The 21,276-nt window shown below is 38.6% G+C and overlaps 1 protein-coding gene across 4 annotated transcripts in view; it reads left to right on the top strand.

Moving 5' to 3' along the window:
• WNT5A (Wnt family member 5A) overlaps positions 1-21,276 on the top strand; it is a 52,595-nt gene that overhangs the window by 16,479 nt on the left and 14,840 nt on the right. For all 4 annotated transcript variants that reach the window (XM_089681872.1, XM_089681875.1, XM_089681874.1 and 1 more), the window contains exons 3-4: positions 754-1,001; positions 10,403-10,695. In XM_089681872.1, coding sequence (XP_089537998.1) covers positions 754-1,001; positions 10,403-10,695 — 541 coding nt within the window. The remainder of the gene's footprint in view (positions 1-753; positions 1,002-10,402; positions 10,696-21,276) is intronic.

Here is a 21,276-nt window from a genome sequence, read left to right as displayed (position 1 = left end):
TGACTGCAGTACTTGTTCTCTATGAGGCTCATACAATACATCCTGACTGCAGTACTTGTTCTCTGAGGCTCATACAATACATCCTGACTGCAGTACTTGTTCTCTGAGGCTCATACAATACATCCTGACTGCAATACTTGTTGTCGATGTGGCTCATACAATGCATCATGACTGCAGTACTTGTTCTCTGAGGCTCATACAATGCATCATGACTGCAGTACTTGTTCTCTATGGGGCTCATACAATGCATCATGACTGCAGTACGTGTTCTTGATGGGGCTCATACAATGCATCATGACTGCAGTACTTGTTCTCGATGAGGCTCATACAATGCATCATGACTGCAGTACTTGTTCTCTATGGGGCTTATACAATGCATCCTGACTGTAGTAGTTGTCCTCTATTTGGCTCATACAATGCATTGTGTATGTACATCTTAATTTATTTGGAAGAAATACAATGTTTTACATCTGCAGTGCTGTTTTTTCATTTCTCAGTTGATTAAAGCTACAAATATTATGTCAGTGTCCTGCCACTGATATAATGTGTTTCGCCTGCTCTGCTGTCTAAGGATGAATTAGGCGAATGATCTTCTACCTTACAAATATTATCAGAATGTTGCACACACTGATACATTGTATACTGTAAGCACTGTGGAACAAATCTGCACTCTCCTGACAAATCTAATCATTCATGCAATACTACAGCTCCCTGCTCATTCTAAAATACTTGTCATATATTGTCTTTCTGCAGGTCACTGGCAATGAACCCCGTCCAGCTCCCCGAAGTTTACATTATTGGGGCTCAGCCTCTTTGCAGCCAGTTAACGGGGCTCTCCCAGGGGCAGAAGAAGCTGTGTTTGCTCTATCAGGACCATATGCAATATATTGGGGAGGGAGCAAAAACTGGGATCAAAGAGTGCCAGTACCAGTTCAGGCACAGGAGGTGGAACTGCAGTACTGTGGATAACACATCGGTGTTTGGCAGAGTTATGCAAATAGGTAAGACCATTTATCTAAATATACATATGACGTGTCTGTTAGAAATATTTTATGTATTTTAGCATTTTTTGTTATTTTTCTTACAATTTGTTTGTGAGGCAGATATGAGACTTTCCAGGTCAGTGATTCTCAGCCTTCCTACAATACATACCTCATTCTAAAAAATAAAACCCTAAGGTCATCAAATACCTTGTACCCTTTGCCATGGATTTATATACTTTCTAATTTTGCATCCATATTTTTTTTTTAAACAATCCCTTTTATTTTATTTCTTTTTTCTTAAAGTAAAACTAACTACTGATATCTATTTTTTTAAAATATTGTAATTAATTTTTTGTAGTTGGCAGAAGTACCACCAGGCATTGAGTTACCCCTAGTTGAAAACCGTTGCTCATGAGTTTGAGTAAACTGTGCAAAGAAGACAAAGATAATGTGCAAAGTGCTACCATGCATAAAGATCAATTGTCAACTGGGATGTATTTTTATGTAGTGCATTGATGAGGATATTTCTGATAAATGCCTACTGCACTTAGCCTATCTTTGTTGTTTTTATGATGTTGTTTTGTTTGAATAAGCCAACTTATGTTAATTTCTGGTGTATAAAAAAATATGTAAAGTAGTGTGTAAAGCAGGGCTGTTGTGGAAACACCAAAAATAAAAAAAAAAAATAAAAAAAAAAAGCACAAGTATCCCACAGATGCGCTTGTGTTTTTCAAGGAAGACTTGTTTTTAAATTTAATTTATTGGAATTGGATTTATTGTTTTTTAAAAGGTGAACTTGTTGTTTTAAGATGCATTTAGAATGCTTACAAGCCTGGCAGAAATAGCACAGGCTACAATTACTACTGGTGGAAAACTCCCATGTTTAGCTGTGCTTTTTTTGTTTTTTTCTCTTTCCTTTTTTGTTATTTTATCAAGCTGTGATAAATGGCAAACTATTTGTTAGCTGATAAATTGACTGCTGATGGTTTGTCATAGTATATACTTAGATCCTATTTATATTTAGGCCTTTATTACCAACTTAAGTAGCCATGAAACCTTGTCTCAATCCGTATAGATACAAAATGGGATAATAACTTTGCTTTAATTGACCCACTTGGACTCCATAAGTTTTTAATTAGGAATCAAGTGCGTGAAAAATGTGTTTTGGGCTGTTTTTGCCAAGAGTGATGTTAGTGTGTGTGTGTGTGTGTGCTGCTGCCCTTTTCTGCATCATATATTGCTAACAAAAGAGGACTCAAAGTAACAATTTATTAATTGGATAAAGGAAGATGCAATGGTAAAGGGTGCCAATGTTTGAATATTGTTACCTGGTAATATCAAGTTACATGTGGGCATGGCTTGTTGGCTTGCATTATGCAGGCGGACAACACCATTAAAAGCTCCAAATTCTGTTGCATCCTCTTTCTGCAAATGTGTTGGCGATTTAAAAAGTTGCCAAAACCACTAATTATTCTTCAGTGGTAGGATACAAAAAAATGTTCTACAGTATTGTGCCTCATATGAAAAAATTATCTCATAGTTGGCATGACAATTACAGTAGTTTTAAAAGAACCAATCAGCACTTTTAAAGTGTTTAATGTTTCTTTAAATGAATAAGTTTGTATAATTTGCTTACTTAAAAATCAATAAATATTTAAATAGAAAAAAAAGAACAAATCAGCAGTCAAGCAGTCACTTTCTATTGTTCTATTTGACTTTGCTGAAACCTTAAATCCCATTGGCTGGGGTGTTTAACATTACTTCCATGCTTTTGTTCATTATCTCGAATATGAGCAATATTTGGAACTACAAGTTCCAGCATGTCTAATTCAAATCAGTCTTGCAGTTCCATTATAAGTATTCTAGGCTCTCACATAGATTTAATTTTTTTTTGTATTCTTGAAGCATGTAAAATATAATAAATTTTATTTTTTTTTTAATTTTGCTATTTTATTTTTACTTAAGTGTTCATGGAGAAAGAGAAAAGGGATTGGGTTGTTCAGTTGGCAGTTTTGTGCTTGAATATACAAGCCTTTGTTTTAATGACCCTGTTATGTGAGTTGGTGGTATTATTGCATTATGCTACTATTTACACCTTCGGATTTGCACTGAGCGTAACTTGTGTTTCTTGTCAAAGTTGGAGACTTTGATCAGTACTTAGGTCTCCTCTTCCCTTACTTCTGTCTTGTTTGCACTTGGTTTAAAGTCATATTTTTTTTTTTTTTTTGGAAATCCACTGTTGGTTTTGATATAAGGAGACTCCCTACAGGCATTGACAGTTTCAATCCCTGGAGGTTTTCTGCTGTAGACATTTTAACCATAAAAAAAAAACCCCTATCACTTCTATCCCTGCATAAACTGATTTCTTAAACAAGAGGTAATTTATAAGGGCAATTAGGCACTTAAACTAACTGCAGCACTAAGAGGGGTTTAATAGGTATTTGGAGGCGGTGGCCTAGACTGGGATAGTGAAGTGCCTATTCATCGGCTCTCAGAACTGGACTCCAGACTATATTTAAGTTTCATAAACTGGGGAGGGGAAACAAGAAGGCCAGGAGTATAATTTTTATTTCTGGGAAATTAGCTGAAATGTAAAATTGCTGGGCTTTAAAGATGATATGCATTACAGAATTAATGTGCTTTTGTAGGCACTTTGCATGGATTTTTCGGTAATTCCATATATCAATGTGTCTCCACATGTCTCTTACAATTATCAAAGATTTTACATTGTATATTTTCCTATTGAAATGGTGTGTATAAATAATATCATGTGGTCCTCCAGACAGGACCACAGCTTGGACTGCAGTACTGGTGTATATTTCACTATATCATCCAGATTTATGCTCGTTACTTTTTTTTTTTTTAATAAATAGGATTTTGTGACATAATTTTTCTGTTGTCCCTTTTGTGATACTGTCCCTGGAAAAACAGATGGATACAGTGAGAATGATTGTATTTTTGCTTGGCAAAGTAAATACAATCTGAGCTAAGTGAATAAAGTTAAGAGGGGGTCAAATGTCCAATTATGTACAAGACAACCCCCCCCCCTCCTTTTTAATATTGATTTATTTTTTGAATTCCCATTTACATGTTTAAATAGTCAAAGCTGACATAGCTTCACCCTGTTTTTCTTTATTTCTACTGTTTCTTGAAATCCTCTATTATCCATCTATGGTGACTAATGATTCCACATTAATAATGTAGTCTTATTCTTGAATCATAGCCATGTCCTTGCTTATACTTCTAAAACAGAGCTGCCATCTGAGTACACAAAATATTTCAAAGCTGAACTGCGTTTTTTTTTTTTTTTTTAATAAATTATATATTCTCTATAATTATGTAAGTATTTCATGGGTATATATATGTGTATGTGTGTATATATATGTGTGTGTGTATGTGTGTGTGTGTGTGTGTGTGTGTGTGTGTGTGTGTGTGTATATAAACACATATGGATGTTAGGATGAGCTCCTATAGCATATTCCACTTTCTTTGCACCATACAGAAATTAGAATACTGTGGGGTGTTTGTGTTTTTTTTTTAATTTTTTTTATTACTACTTGCAGTAAAATTGGTATATTCCCGATTACCGTGGATATTGTACCCTATAACACCCTTACAATACTAAAAGTTGAATATTACAAAAAAAGTGTGTATGTGTGTATATGTGTGTGTGTGTGTGTGTGTGTGTGTATATATATATATATATATATATATATATATATATATATATATATATATATATATATATATATATATATATATATATATATATATATATATATATATATATATATATATATATATATATATATATAATGTGTGTGTGTATATATAATTAATTTTTTTTTTTTTTAATTTTAGCATATACAACCGACAGCTTTCTATAAATTTGTTTTCAATTTTTTCTAGTTAAAACTTTGTTAGTAAAAACTCCATGCTATGTACACAATGCACATTTCCATGCATTTTAGTTGAATTTGTTGTATGCTGTGTATATGCAGTGCCTTAACTACATCTGGCTATTATGTGAACACCTCCCCTTTCAATGGCATCTGCACTTCTTAATTTAATCCTGAATACTCACTGTGCCAAAGCTGGAAAGGCATTTTCTGTTTAAGGTCCGCATTCAGAGATGTGTTTAATGTGTATAGGTAATGTGTTTTCTACCAAAAGCAATAGGACACATTTGTCAGAATAATCAGACGCTAAAAGACTGGAAGGAAACTGCACAGAAAAGTATAGCGTGGGTATACCATTGTATTACCTATCTGTAATTTGCTGCCCAGTCCATAGGAATTCCTCATTGCTACCCATAGTATTCTGTACAGGGCTGTAAGCAAAATGCACATTTCTAAACTTCTTGCTGCATCCACCAAGGTCTCACCCAACCCAATAAAAGCTTTTGGGGTCAGCCTCAGAAAGAGATTTATATTCCAAGCTGAATCATGGTTAACTCCTAGGATTTCAGGTGGCCTATGGCATTTATATAGGACTGTGTACAATATGGCATTCATATAGGCAATGTGCTCGCATTACACAAAGTGAATAGAACTCGTTTCTTAATTTAATACAAACCGTCTGCAGCCTCTCTGTTTAAAACTCTCCATTTCAGGGCTTTTAAAAGGCCATTTTAGAGATAAACAGAGATGATTTTAATTCGATGGAAGAATACGATGGCACACAGTTTGATAGGAAGGAACAGAAAAAAAAAGAAAAAAAGATATCAGATTTTAAGATCTCTTGTTTTTATTCCTGCCTTGACATTTATTTTGGAAAGTCAGTTAAGTGCCGTTATTGTAACCCTCAGCACATGTAACCTCTCAAATCATCTTGTTTTCATTTAATGGGAGCGGGTGTGGGAAGAAAGTTTTGAGAGAGCCCAAAATCGCTTCCACCCCTTGAACCTTCTTTAGTTCTGATTAACAGATAAATTTGCTAAAGCATTTCACCCTGCAGTTTTAAATAGATGCCCATTAGGGAATGTTATTTGAGAAGGTCCTAATATTCAGGAGCAGTGTAGGGTTTATATCTACTTTTAAACCCAACAAAATTATATTTATTCTGCCACAGCGCTGTAGATTATAAACAATTGCCATTTTTTTATGCATTAAAGAAACCCCTGGTTTTCATCCCTCTTCTTTTTATTTATTTATTTTTTTGGTGATCCTTAGTTGCATTTTGGTTCTGATGATCACTTGCATCCTCTCTGCAAGCATTTTCTGTCTCAGCAATGATTGTATAGCATCTCTCAAGGCACGTTTCCTTCTTCACACTTGGAAAATGTGTGTTGAAAGGATCATTTGTAGTCTTCAGGTGACAACACAGGAGCACAGTTAGGAGACAGGGATTGAGTGTTGCCACCTTAAATTACAAGTGCCTGAAAAATAACTTTTTATAGCAGGATAACCAGGTATTACTCTATTGAAAGATGGTATAGCTTATATATACTTTAGGCTGGGTTCATACTTTGAGGGACTTGTGCAAAATCACATGCTTTCCCAACATGCTGCCCTTCAGGAGATGCACGGCAATGCCAATAATTGATAATGGCACTCTCATGCTCTGCTAACGTGCATACCAATGTGCCACTGCACCATGCATCTTGAGGGGGACTTTTGTGCTTTGCTCACATGTAGGGCCTTTACATATGATGCATGTGACTGTCCAGAAACGCATGTGCATTCCATCAAGCTCACAAATATGACCCTAGCCTTAAATTAATTCTGAGCATGTTTTGTTTGTTTTTTTTATTGGATGTCCATCATAGTTCACCTCTAGAGGGCCTCTGGGGTTGAAGAAATTCACTGTAGTAACTTATGGTACTTTTTGCATGTGACTCAAGGGACTTTCGGTCTATATACTAAACCCGGGGTTGTGCACTCAGCGTCTTCTCCATTCTGAGGATGTTTTGTATTTTTTTTTTTTTTTCAATAAATATAAATTTGGTACTGGGTGTTCTATAATGCACACAGTTTCATATCAAAGGAAGCTTTGCTTCTTTCATTGTAAGGAACAAAACTAGTTGTGTTCATAAAAACAGGCTGTTCCTAAAAGGAACATAGAGGGAGATGGCTATGATGGAAAGGTGGCTTTATTTTACTCCAAGAACAATTATGGTTGTGGCAAGGGCTGCTAGTAGAGGGGTAGAGTTGGCCCTATGGTACTGAGCTTGGCCCACATAAGTTCAGCAGGCAGGTTGGAGGCAGAGGAGATACTCTTTAAATACCTTTTGGGTGCATGCGCAGTAATCCCATGGGTTGTGGCTCCCAGGAAATTAAAGAGTGAGCCCCATCACTTCAGCATCAGGAGCTGGTAATAGAGAGGGGACTATTTACTCATTTTCTGGAGCAGACAGCTAATCCTCATACCAGGGCTCCCAACAATTCAAGTTCCAGCCTCTTCTTTTATATTGATCAGCCAGGAAAAGTTGGAACTTTTAATATATTTGTCATGTGCTGCAGCATGGAGGATTACTCCTCCTGATCCCAAAATTAGTAAATAGTCACCTCTCTATTACAATAGTACCAGCTCCTGCTGCTGAGGCCCAGAGAACTTTTATTCAACTGCTGGTAGGGGTTGGGGGATACTACATCTCTATCAGACTGGATTTATTGAGAAGGTCCCCCCTCAGGCAGGCTGTGTGGTGGCTTGCGATTTCCAATGGTGGCCCTGGTTGTAGCTGTATGCTGTTTAGCAGTTAAAGGGTCAATCAACCCAAAGCTGATAGCTAAAGCTGGCCATATAAAGAGCAAATCCTGATGAACCAGACGATAGTTGCTCAATGGGTGGCCCTGATTACCCTGTTCCATTTGACAAACGTTGATCAACTTTTGTTGAAGCAGTCTGCTGGAATAATTTAGGCTGAACAGAAGCTGAATCCAATCAGATGTGGCCACTGAGGGAGATTTGTCCATCCACACTGTTTAGTGTGGATAGAAGAACCTGTTGGATTTCTTTTGTTCAGTCTCCAGGCTAAATGAAAAAAATCCTAATGGTGTATAGCCAGCTTACTGATTTATTTATTTTTTTCTCCGTATAACTGTAGCCTTACTTGTAGTTGAGGAGACCCCCTTTCCACCCAATATAATGCCTATTAAAGGGTCATTGTATCCAAAACTAAAGTTTTAGGTTTTGATAGGTGCTGGAGAGTTGATTCACCTAATAATGTCTTGAGGGCTCTATCCCTATTTGATCTTTTTTTCATATTCTGAAAATTGCAAGAGAAAGATCTTGAACAAGCAAACATGGGTGGTAACACTTCCAGGTAGACTGAAGCAGAAGACAGAAATAACTTATAGGTGGACAGACACTTTAAAATGGTTTGAGAAATGATGGCAGTTAAACAGCTATGCTCTAACCACAAGCTTAGATTGAATGCCATTTCACTCCACAGTGCTGCTCCTAGGTCAATAATAACAATGGTGGCTTGTTTTCCAGCCTTTCTTTGTGCCTGCTGTAGATATGTACCACCAATTACTCAAGGTATGAGGGCCCTAGATTTGTACTACCAATTACTTGAGGTATGAGGGCCGTAGATCTGGATCATCAATGAGGACCCACATGATTAAAATACCATTCAGCATTATTCAAATACTGATCAAAAAACAAAGTTTAAAAAAATATATATTCTGTATTCTGATAACTAAAGATTAGTTATGTTTTGTCCTATTAACAATAGTTCCATCTTGTACAATATGTTATAGGGTGTAACATGGTGCCAAGCACCATTGAAAAGTATTGATGGACCAGCCTGGCACTGCACTATGTGCCTATTCTAATTATTGAGTTGTGTTATCAAGCATCAATACTTTAGTTGCATTGTTGCAATGTGATACCATTTGTTTTGAATGACATCCTAATGCACCTTTCTCCATGGAACACACGGGGATGCAGGAACATGTGTTGCAGTGTTTGGCCAGAATTGGTAAATGCGCCTTTTTCGGTGCGTTATTGTGCATTAGGTAGCCTATTCAATGCAATGCACATTAACATACAGCATAACAGGGTGTGAATGGGCTCCAAATATGGTACTATGTCCATTAATATGGCCACAAACTTTAGTTTTCGATGTACCAATAACTATCTAGCATGAAGGTATCTTGTGCAGTGATCAATTTAACTTGTCTTCTGTCGAACAGGGCCTCACACTACATAGTTATTGGTAAATATTGCTGATCTATTCAAACACAAATGAATGCAGCTTTATATTCATCATTATGAAAATTTAATTTTTTTGAATGCCAGCATTGTTAATACCTGCATTTGGCTTGGTATTAACCACATACAGTCACTCACTGCAGTGCTCATTCTAGGGGCAGAGAAGCAGCACAAGGACCCAGTGAGTTGTGCTGTGGTGCTCATGTGCTAGCAAACAACCTGTTGATTGGGTTTGAGAGCAGAGTAACAGAGAGATGAGCTCATCAGTCACCTACTTCTCTGTTCACTGTCCAGTCAGGCGGCAGCCAACAAGATCTGTTAGTGTTACAGCAGAAAAGAATCTGGTATCCTGTCCTACCAGACAGGGCTGCACTGTGTGGCATAACTGTGTAAATCTCAGGACTGGATGAACAAAACTACAAATACTCTGGAGGATAGAATTGCTACTGTAAATGTATTTAATCTGTGTTTGTATCTGTTTGTAGCACCAAAGAGTGTGGTGCATTTTTGGAAAGGGACTTTTTTTTTTCTGTGTTTTTCTATAGAGCAGCTAGGTAAAATGAATGAGCTGCCCTACAGGCAATGTGCAAGAACGTGCAGAAAACATGTGCTCGTCACACCTGTATGGTGTGAACCTAGCTTTACCAATATGTTTGTTGTGGGAGGGCCTAAATCAGGGGTCTCCAAACTTTATAAACAAAGGGCGAGTTTACTGTCCTTCAGACTTTAGGGGGGCAGGATTGTGGCCAGTGGGGGTAGAAAATGTCCCAGGCCCAACATCAGTGAGAATAAACTTTGCCACAGGGTTGGTAGTCAGTTACATAGTGCCTGTGGTCAGTAGGAGGAGGAATAGTGGCTCATGATTGGGAGGAACAGTGCCCCATCATTGGTATCAGTGGAAGAAATAGCAACTTATTGCTTGAGTCAGTGGGAGGAATAGTGCCCCATTATTGATCTCAGTGGGAGGAATAGTGCCCCACTATTAGTGTCAGGAATTATGCCCCACTGTTTGTTTTGGTGGAAGGAATAGTGCCTCACATCAGTGGGAGGACTATTACCCCAAGGGCCGGATAAAGGCAAGCAAAGGGCCTCATCCGGCCCTCAGGCCACAGTTTGGAGACCACTGGCCTAAATGATTGCATGTAAATGTATTGTTTTAAGCAAGCCCTTTTGTTTTAATGTCAAGAATATTTTGCACAGCTCTATTACCGTGATATCCATAACATTTATTTGCAGTGATCATTGTATTTTGTATTTTTCAGGGAGCAGAGAAACTGCCTTCACGTATGCCATCAGTGCTGCTGGAGTTGTGAATGCAATAAGCCGAGCTTGTAGAGAGGGGGAGCTCTCAACCTGTGGCTGCAGTCGGGCAGCCAGGCCTAAGGATCTGCCCCGGGATTGGCTGTGGGGTGGCTGTGGAGATAATCTAGATTATGGCTACAGGTTTGCCAAGGAGTTTGTGGATGCCAGGGAAAGAGAAAAAGTCCATCAAAAAGGAACGTATGAGAGCTCCAGGACTCTGATGAACCTGCACAACAATGAAGCTGGAAGGAGGGTAAGTGGTCCTGTTTTTGGGCAAGGTTACATAGAAAGTCTTTGCTGAGCACTTGAGCTTTGCATCATGTGGGTACGGAAGCTGGTGTTCCTGGCAGATATGCAACATTGAAAGAAGATCTTGATCGGAGGCATAAAATGACATTATCTAGGCTTGGAGCTGAAAGAATCCTCTTCTGACTAATGCAATATTTAATGGGTTACTCCTTTTATAAGCTGTTGTTTCAGTTTTTGGTAGATGCTGGTGAGCTATTTTAGATTCTGGAAGTGTTACAACCTCAGGTCAGGCTCTGCCCACACAGAATGGAGCTCCACTCTATTTTCTTATAGTTATTTGAGGAATGTTGGTGATACACCAGTGCAAACCAAGAAACCGGATAATAGAAGGGCTGGAACATGCAAAGGTCAATGACAGCACCTAAAACTCCCAAGTGATTAGGCAAAGAGGCTGGAACTCTGTCAGGTAAATCTTACTGCTGGAATATAAAAGACGTAGAACTACCCAGAATCTAGTTCAGTTCACCAGGACCATGCATAACTAAAGCTAAACTCCAGCCTTACTTTAAGTTTTGCACAGTGGTACAGACTCTTCTGCAATACTGAAATTGCTTATTCTGTTTTCTCTGATTCTCAAGCTGAAGCAAGGCATACAGATCCCACCTTATTTCCTGGCTGGAGGATGTTCAGCATCATCTAGCTCTGTTGTCCCCAACCTTACTGCCCCTAGCACACACCTTTCATTCATTGGATTTCATTCAGTTATGGAGGCTCAGCATCATATGTTGGTGTTGCCTACAGAGGTCTGCTTACAAAAGAAGTCTGCCTAGCAATATAGTTGCCTAGTTAGTTTGAAAAAAGTACATCTAGTTCAACCAATAGAAAAAAAATAAATGAATAGAAAACCTCAATATACAGAGTCCTATACCCACAGTTAATCTATAGCAGCCATTCTCAGCCAGGGTTTCGTGGAACCCTAAATTTTCTCCAGAGTTTGCTAGGTTTTGCTTGAGCTGTGGCTGATTTACCTCCCATTTGGTGGTACCTGCATAGTTCTAGGGCAAGGACCACTTGGCAGAGCTGGCAGCAAGATACCAAATGTCTTTTAGCTGTCAGGCTTGTATTCTCCCGATTTTATCCTCCTATGTAAAACATATTCTGTCCACTGACTAAGAATGTAAGGGGCAATTATCTAATTGACCTCTTAATAATTGGTTTAAGCATGGGGTTCCTTGAGATGTGAGGATGTATTAAAGGGGTTCCTCTTGGGGAAAAGGGTGAGAGGCTGATCTACAGGAAGGAAAAAGAAAACTCCTATGAAACATGGCCCAAGTTGGCCTTGGGTTGGATGGGAGTGGGGATTGGGGTTGTTTGGCGAACACATTCTTTTCTGATCGTCCCCAGGAGGCAATGAACTGTTCCCTTGACAATTTCTGGTGGTATTACCTATAAATATTAGTACATATGATACTTTGTGCATTTAAACATGCCTCCAGCTATTTTATTTTAAACCATCTAATGATATGACCAGAACGTTTTTCTTGAGGGAGTCTATTCCACATTTTTACAGTTCTTACTGAGAAGAAGCCTTTTCCCCACTAGATGGAACATCTATGTATTTACTGTATATGTGGTGATCATATCCTCCTTAAAAACTCCTCCAGACTGGCATCCACTCATTAAGTCATTTTGATTATGGCATAACTAGAGCCAGCCCATTGCTTCAGTTAGGGGTGATCACTCTTTAGAGGTGTACTGGGGAAGTGTAATGTCATGTTTTCCGGAAGAACTCTACAGGCTCCTCACCAGCCATGATCTGTCTGATAGAGAAGCAAACAGCAATGGTAGAGAAGTACAGAGACCCAGTAATGACATCACTGGATCTAAAATAGAGTATGTAATAAAATCTGAAGTTTTATTTAAACATTTAATTGGCATGCTAATGAGGGGGAGGAAGGCAGAACTAGGGGAAGCAAGATATAATAAACTTCAGCTTTAAAATACCTTTTTTGGGTAACCTGCCCCTTTTAATGTCCAGTGTACTTAGGTCTTTCAGAATATGTGGCTTTTGAATTTGTGCAATGACTGATGGTAGTGGACCAGGAGTAAACTGAAATCTGATTAGTTGCTCTGACACCTTGCCATGGCTCATCACACATTTGGTAACTTAGCAAAATGATTGCAGTGCTTTGTACTGGAGCATGTTAATTTTGAAAATGACATGCAGTGTTCTGTTAAATGGCATCAACACGTTCTTGCTGACCCAGACCTAAAAATGCAGGTTGGGTATTATGACGTTCCTATAGCTTAGCTAGCTGCATGCTTGTTCCTGTCCAGTGTCTTAGAAAATATTGAAGTCAGAAACAGCCAGGCCACTGGTATTTTCACATGTCAGTAATGGCAGCCTACGCACAGGACCTATTTCAAACTAAGCCCAGCACATCATTCCCATTGATTTAAATTGCCCCTAGATTGGCAGAAAGCAGCATGAAATTTATACTGGTGCTGGATGCACATACACCGTATTTGAGGCCATATATTTTTGGGCAGACTTTGAAAATCTAGCTGATACTAATTATGTATGATCACTTCTTTTGATAAAGATTTCTCTATGCTTAATTAAAGGGCCAATCCATTCAAGCATGATTTTTATTATGGGTGGTGCCTTGTGAGTTTCATCAACTCCTGCCTTGTTTTGTTTTTCTTGAATACTCCAACAGTGAGATCTCCTTACTTTAATTCCAGACCTTTTTTTTTTTAGTTGGAAGCTTGGAGTGTTCCAGCCACCCTTCTTTTTTTTTTTTTTTTCTCTGTTTCAGCTCATCATGTTGTATTCTCTATAAAATGAAATACATTTCTTCAACAGGGAGAGTGAGAACCCCTCATAATGGTAAGATCTGCAGACCTAGGAACATGTTACAAGGCTCTTGCCAATAGAGTTCCCGAGAGACAGAAGACTTGTCAGGTAGTTTAAGTCTCCAACATCTACCAAAACCTCTGTTTAGGGTGAATTATCTTATTATTGGAGATCATATCAACCAGTCAGAAATCACATTATAAGGTTCTGGCTGTTTTATAACTTCCTTATTTTGCAAGTGTCTACCCACTTTCCTATATCTCAGTTCATATTTATTAGAAATGGAATCTCAGAACAATAACTTGGTTGGTCTTGGCATAATCTGGGACATTTTTACAACAGTTTCTTCTAGTGCGTAGGTGCTTTTATGAGTTATACATTGAATGACAAATATTTGGAAAGAGAGATGTTTTATGAGAAGTTTGAGATAAAAATGTTTATAAAAGTAATTGGCTGAATGCAAGTAAACATGCACTTGTGTGTTTTCTCTGGGTACTCCTGTTTCCTCCTACACTCCAAAGATACGCTGGTGGGTTAATAGCTGGCATGCACTCACTGTTCAGCTGACTATTTTCCACCTGGCCCTTGATAAATTGGCCTTTGTCGAGCTGGGTGGTGCTTACAGGATACCGCTGTTCATTTGGCAGCCTTTAGTATGGTAGTGCAGGACTACAAATCCCAGCTGCAACCTCCTCTGGAAGACTCTGGTAATTGTTGAGTGGCTAATACAGCTCCAGTATGCATTTCAGGCATTGGGCAACTGAAAAGTAAAGCTCCAAGGTTAGAAGTGCAACAAAGTTGGGTCATCATAGTAGGGATGATGGGATGTGAACGTTTATTATTTGAAAAGATATATATATTTTTTTTCTCTTTTGCAGTTTTTGATTATATGTAGTTACTATTTAAAACCCTTTTTTAGTTTTAGCTCATATTTATGTACTGTATGTATTTTCTGTTGTAGCCCTGCCAGCTGTCAAAATACTCAAACAGCAGCTGCATCTGATTGGATGCAGCCGATGCTGGGTTGACAGTTTTCTTCCTGGTTCCTTAGATGTTTCAATGGAAGGCTATCAGGCGAGAGGGTGGCTACAAAGCCACCAACTGATTAGACTTTGGCCAGTTCATCAGAAATCGGCCTACATTTGCACAGTGTATGGCCAGCTTAAAGAATAAGTTCACCTTTCATAACATGTTACACCCATCTCAGGGTGTAACATGTTACTGTAGCACTGGTCTGTGCACCCCCATTGTGACAGCGAGCGGGGGATCTTCTTCCCCTGCCCGCTGTCACAATTTTTAAAAACAAAATGCGGCCTTGAGGGACTCAGCCTTGGCCTACCCAGCCACCTCACTCATTCAGAGTTCTGTGAAAACTACAAGTACTGACAGCCTTTGCTGCTATTTGCTTGTAGTTCTCAATGAACTACCTTGGTGCTGTTGAGCTTTGTGGTAGTTCATTGATTCTTCCTGACAGTCTGTAGGAGTTCTGCATTGCACCCATGAACTTCTGATCACAAGTGCAATACTTTCCAGGCTCCTACAAAAATAGTTCAAGCTCACAAAACTTTTTTTTTTTTTTCTTTAGGTGAACTTATCCTTTTAAGGGAATAATTTGCAAATCTTGACTTGACTGTTCTGTTGAAGAAAAAAAGAATTCTCTGTATATGTTATAGGGTCCAAGCACACTAGGGGCAGAAATAATGCCAGAACCTCTGACAGAAAATGTCAGCAGAAAAAATGCACATCGTGGCTCATATTGCACAAAAGTTTGAGTGTAAAAGGGCATTTTTCTTTTATGAGCGTTTTTCCAAAACCTTCATTTCTGCTCATTTTTCAGTATAATCAATGTACACTTGAAAACACCAAACACTCATAAACCCACCTAAGCATGACGTGTCGGAGTGTTTTTTTTTTTTTTTTTTTTTTCCTTCCTGAAAGCTCCTTTCAAAAACATGATTATAAAGGTGTTTTTTTTTTTTTTTTTTTGCTTTCTCTAAATGCTCCTCTGAAAATATGCCTGTAAATTCCCTAATGTGCATAGACACATTGGAGATGGTTTACTGAAACTGATGAGTGCAGTATCTGGAGCAGCTCTGCATAGAAACCAATCTATTTAAGCTTTGACAAAAAAAAAAACTGGAAACTGAACAAGCTGAAAGCTGATTGATTACCATACATAGCTGCACCAGATTTTGCACTCTCCAGTTTTAGTAAATCAACCCCATAGTCTAACATAGAGCTGCTTCTACAGGCCCTACACACCTGTATAAGCAGCATTTTTTTATGCCCAGTGTACATGGCCCTTATACACCACAAGGCTTTTTAGCAAGCTCTTATCTGCAAAAACTTGAACCTGCATTCCATTCACTTTCTCCTGCCAAGGCCTTGTTAACACCATATCTGTTGAGCTACGATTTTCTGCACACCACCACGCATATATGGTGAGGACCAGGGGCGGACTGACCATTTGGAAACTCGGGCAGTGCCCGAGGGCCTGGGGTCAGTAGGGGGCCCCATGAGATGCCCCTGGTACCTTGTTCATAGGCTTTTTTGAGTTTGGGCAAGGACACAGGGGCCCCATGATCCCCTATTGCCCGGGGGTCCCATGAGTTGTCAGTCTGCCCCTGGTGAGGACTGGGCACATAGAACAATTGTTTTCTACGTTCCCTGTTCACACCATACATTTGTGGTGGAGTGCAAAAAAAATGCAGCTCAATGGACTTGGGTGATATGAAATTGTTTAGAAGCAGCAGTTTTTCTTACTTTTAGGAAGCATGTTGTAGTAACTATTTTTTTTTTTTATTTAAAATATGATTTGAACATGTGAAAGTATACCTTTACAGACTGTGTGTATATTTTAAGGGTTATGGTGTTTGGACACAAGCAGTATATGGAATGTGAGACAATAGACAGCCCCAGGTCTCTTGGTGGTTCTAGTTCATCACTTATTGGTAGTAGAGGTCAGATCAATGATCACATTTTGTATGCTGGCAAGGTCTTCAGGAATGCTGCCCTGGGAAATGAGACTTGGGGTTCAAGTAGCTGTTTGTGTGGAACATGTATGTTCTTGGCTCCAGTTTTGATGTTGAACTGTTGGTAAAGGGAAAAACATAAACGCTCTCGAATTGTGCAACTCAGCATTATACTTTAGACCCTGTAGAAATAAAAATGTAATGTTAATAATGTTTATTATTGGCTAATGTACTAAAAGCAAAATGAACCCATTAACCTTTTTTAAGGTTACTTCATACCAACCAGTACATTTAAAAGGAACAATAAAGCAGCATAAAAAACACACTTCCACTTGACGTGTTCTTAATTCTGACACATCCTTGTAGGGCTAATTTAACTAATGTTGGCCAACCAACAGAAATTCATTTGAAGGCTTTTACAGAGAATTTAGAAATCTTGTTCATCAGAGCATTTGATAGAACCATTATGGACAAATTTGGAAACATTTTGAAATATTGTTTGTCAGAGCATTTTGATAGCCATTATGGATAAATTTGGAAAAATTTTGTTTGATTCCCAAGCCAGTGTTTGTACATTCTGCATTCGTTTTCAGGATATGCATTACAAAAAAATGCTGAACTAAAATCACATTGTTACAATTTTATTTGTTAGAGAATTTTTCATTCTTCTCCAATTCTCCTTGTCACTATGGTCGAAAACAATTGTCTGTCTGATGTAATTAAATATTAGAAAATTTAACTAATATTCTGAAAGCAGATTATTTTGAATTACATTTTATTGGCATATGACCAACTTAAATTCTAAGTTTTCTTTGTTTATTTCTAAGGCAGGCCATAGAATATGTGGTTTTCTTGGTTGCAGGAAAAAAAAATATTGTGTTCTCCTGATGGGGGGCATGGGGATTAAGTGATTATTGCTAGTGGCTATAGTCAATGGCAGTAATCGCATGTTAGAAATCTGACATGCTGGTTGTACGTTCATCAGCCTCTCAATTTTTTTTGTTTAGATGTATGTAGGATAGCTCTCAAGCCTTAGTGCTCTATCTCACTCTTTATCAGTCTCTCTATTGTTTAGATCAGGGGTATGCAAACATTGTAAACAAAGGGCCAGTTTACTGTCCTTCAGACTTTAGGAGGGCTGGACTGTGGCCAGTGAGAGCAGAAAACGCCCGATCGTAAGCGATTCCTCAAGCTTGGTGGCCAGTAGGAGTGACCTGTGGCCAATAGAAAGTGGAATAGTACCCCATCATTGGTATTAGTGAGGGGAATAATGTCCCATTGTTGGTATGAGTGGGCGGAATCACACCCCATCCTTGGTGTCAGTGGGAGGAGTTATGTCCCATTGTTTGTGTCGGTGGAAGAAATTCTGACACTTCATTGGTGTAATTTAGAGGAATAGTGCCCCAAGGGCTGGATAAAGTGAAGGGCCACATCTGGCCCATGGGTCACAGTTTTGAAGCCATTGGTTTAGATGTTTTGTTGGAATGTGAACAGTTCTCTAGCCTTAGCTCTCTAGCTCACTCTCATCAGTCTCTCTATTGTTTAGATGTATGTAGGAATATGAACAGCTCTGTAGCCATGGCTCATTAGATTTAGCTCTATAGCCGTTCGTTCTTAGTGCTAATTTTTCACTGCTGTTATCAATTGAGAAGAAGGATCTGGCAGCTATGAGCACCTTTTTTTTACCCTTTACCTCAAGATACATTTTAATGATTGAATGTGATGTTTCATTGCTGTAAAAATTGTTTTATGAAAGTGTTTTCTAGGAAACCTGGAAATGCCACAGTTTGTTGAGAACCTTTGTGTATGAAAGTGATTGGTATAATTTAGCGGGAGAGAATTCTTCATTTACACCACCTCCTGCTGGTTATATCTGGTATATGGGAAGTCTGAGTACACGTTCTAGGATCTCTATGGGCTGTTTGCAGGTATCTCTGTGGGCTGCAGAACAAACTGGTGATTTATACAACTGTATCAGCAGAGGTGGGTGTGGACGGCATCAGAGCGTTTTTAAACATTTTGTAAATGGCCCAGTTCTGGGCATCATCAAATATAGGTTGCTTGTTTTTTAATTACCTGAATAGTTTTAATGGTTTCACACTATGTGGAGTTTTTCATTGCCTTTTATATAGCCTGAGTAGAGAATCAGATCATAGGAAATTTTAACCTATGACACTGAGTATTTATCAACTAAGTACTTTTTGACCTGAAAGCTTAAAGTGTTACTAAACCCACAACAGTAAAATCTGGCTGTATATACAGTAAAGTATGCTTGTTATACTTACTGTGGAACCTAAGGGGTTAATCCTCCACATTGTGTAAAAAGGATGTTTGATCCTGTCTTCTCTGATTCTCCCCATTTTCCAGTGTCTCCTTAATATCTCCTGATAGAACAGAGGTTCAGGGGCAAGCTGCACATGTTCGGTTTTGTGTGTATTGCTAGAGAGTTTTTTTTTTTTTTTTTGTTTTAATCTCTTGGGAGAGTGCATGTGATCAGCACAGGGCCAATTAGCTCTCCAGACAGAGAGGTCAGGGGTCCTGTATCCTCCTACAGGAGAATGAAAACTCCTCCTACAAGCTTTAACATGTGCTTTGCTGGACACTGATAGGAGTCACAAGACTGCTCTAACTGCTGATTGGAAAAGGTATTTAGCAGTTTATATTTACTATAATAATTTCATTTCCATGTTCTGTGTACTGTGGAAGACAAGATATAGTGAATTCAGGATCTTAGATTCAGTAACACTTTAAGCCAGTGGTCTTTAAACTTGGCCTGGGAGCTGAGTTTGGCACTTTGCTTGCCTTTTATCTGGCCCTTGGTGCACTAAATCGCCAACTGAGGCGAATGATGGGGCACTATTCCTCCCACTGACACCATCAATGGGGCAATATTCCTCCCACTGATGCCATTAAAGGGACACTTATCCTCCCGCTGACACCCTCGATGGGGCACTATTCGTCCAACTGGCCCTCTGTTTCCTCTTGTACCAAATTGTATTGTAACTGTAATGTTTACCTTCATTCTGTAAAGCGCTGCACAAATTGTTGGCGCTATATAAATCCTATATAATAATAATTAATGATGGGGCACTATTCCTCTCACCAATAAAAACAAGACCTAAAAATCAATGATTGGACATAATTTACTTCCACTGACGCTGGGCAATTTTCTACTCTCACTGAACACAGTCCAGCCCCCTAAAGCCAGAAGAACAGTAAACTGGCCCTTTGTTTGGAAAGCTTGGGGACCCCTAGATTAAGCCAAAGTTCAGTAGTGTCTGGCCAAATTTTGGTACATATATAGGAAGGGTGGTTGTACAGAAGTCGATCTACTGATCAAGGGTAATCTCTACTGATCAAGGAAGTTTCCCTGCTGTCAGAATACAATAACTCAGTGGGGGACTCCCCCATTCACCTTGAATATGTGGATAGGTGAATTGATTCTTTATTTTTTCCAACTGGCTGGTTGAATGATAAAAATAATTTTCCTTTTATGGACTGCTTTTGTAGGGTTTGTACACTTGCTGAGTGTATCTGTGAGCACAGGTGAAGAGCATAGCACTGTTTTTTGGATTGATTTTGTGATGCTTCTGAAGATAAGTAGACACAAAGAAGATACATCTTTTGAAGAGACTTTTTTGTGTTTGATTTCACTGAAGAGACTGCGATTCTTGGATTTGTTTGTGCATGTTTGTTGTTTTACCTTTTAATCAATGGAATGGTTATAGATATGTTATTTGACAGTGTAGGAAGGATTTAGCAAGTATGCTTGAATTTTTCTTTGATGTTTTTTTTCACATTTTTCTTGTTTTATACAATATATCACCCCTTGCTGACATATTTCACCCTGTTGGGCTTAATAATAGAAAACTGGGCCCAATGAGGTGAAATGCATCAGAGGGGTGGTTTCCAGGTGGGGACATTCTGTATGCTGCTTCTAATTGAATAAAGCTTTTCCAAAATTGTAATGGCATTGGTGTGCAATCTGTTACAGTCTCTGTATTAAAACAGGCTCGCTTGCTGGCACCTCACAAGTGCGTACATGCCCCTTTATATGGAGCTGTGCCACTTGGTTCAGATTGTCTTCAAAAGGGTTTCTGCTGTTTTTAAGGAGGCTGTGGGAGGTAGGGACTGTTTCTATACAGTATAACTGTAGTTGATTAAAGCAACATGTTGAGAGTTTAAGAAAAACCTGCAAAAGAATAGCATTAATACTCTCCTGTTCTGCCACCCATTCCTCAGATCTTTACTCTGTTTAAGAGCTATGGCCTCTGGCAAAATCCTAACATCTGACACAAGCTGAAGTCCCCTGCCACACACCTTTCTTCTATGCACTGCTTATTAGAGGCTTAAACCTGGTACACACAATGAGAATATTGGACAAATGATCATCCATTTTTTTTTTTTTTTTTTGCGTGCTAGATTCATTGGAAATGGAAGAGGTTAATAAAGTTACAAAAATTCTCGTACAACAGAATACAACTTCGGAATTGATGTAATGTGTTGTATTTTTTCATTTCTGAGCATGCTGATTAAATGAAAATCTTACAATATGGTATCATACAAAAAAAAAATTTTGTGTTTGTTCCTTCGAATAATTTTAGATGAAAGCTGTGTACTAACACTGTTTATCGTACAATTCATTCAAAGCAGTGTTTTTCGTCCGATTTTCTGATTGTGTGTACTAGGCTTTAGGTGCTGGTGGGTGGAACCATCATGTATGGTGGGAACAGGTAGCATCTAGCACACCTGGAAG

The sequence above is a fragment of the Staurois parvus genome, unplaced genomic scaffold (assembly GCF_062004578.1).
Source record: "Staurois parvus isolate SC_StPar_1 unplaced genomic scaffold, SC_StPar_1.0 ptg000282l, whole genome shotgun sequence".
NCBI classification, from domain to species: Eukaryota; Metazoa; Chordata; class Amphibia; order Anura; family Ranidae; genus Staurois; species Staurois parvus.
Note: the sequence above shows the minus strand (reverse complement) of the source record. Positions and strands in the feature narration are given on the sequence as shown.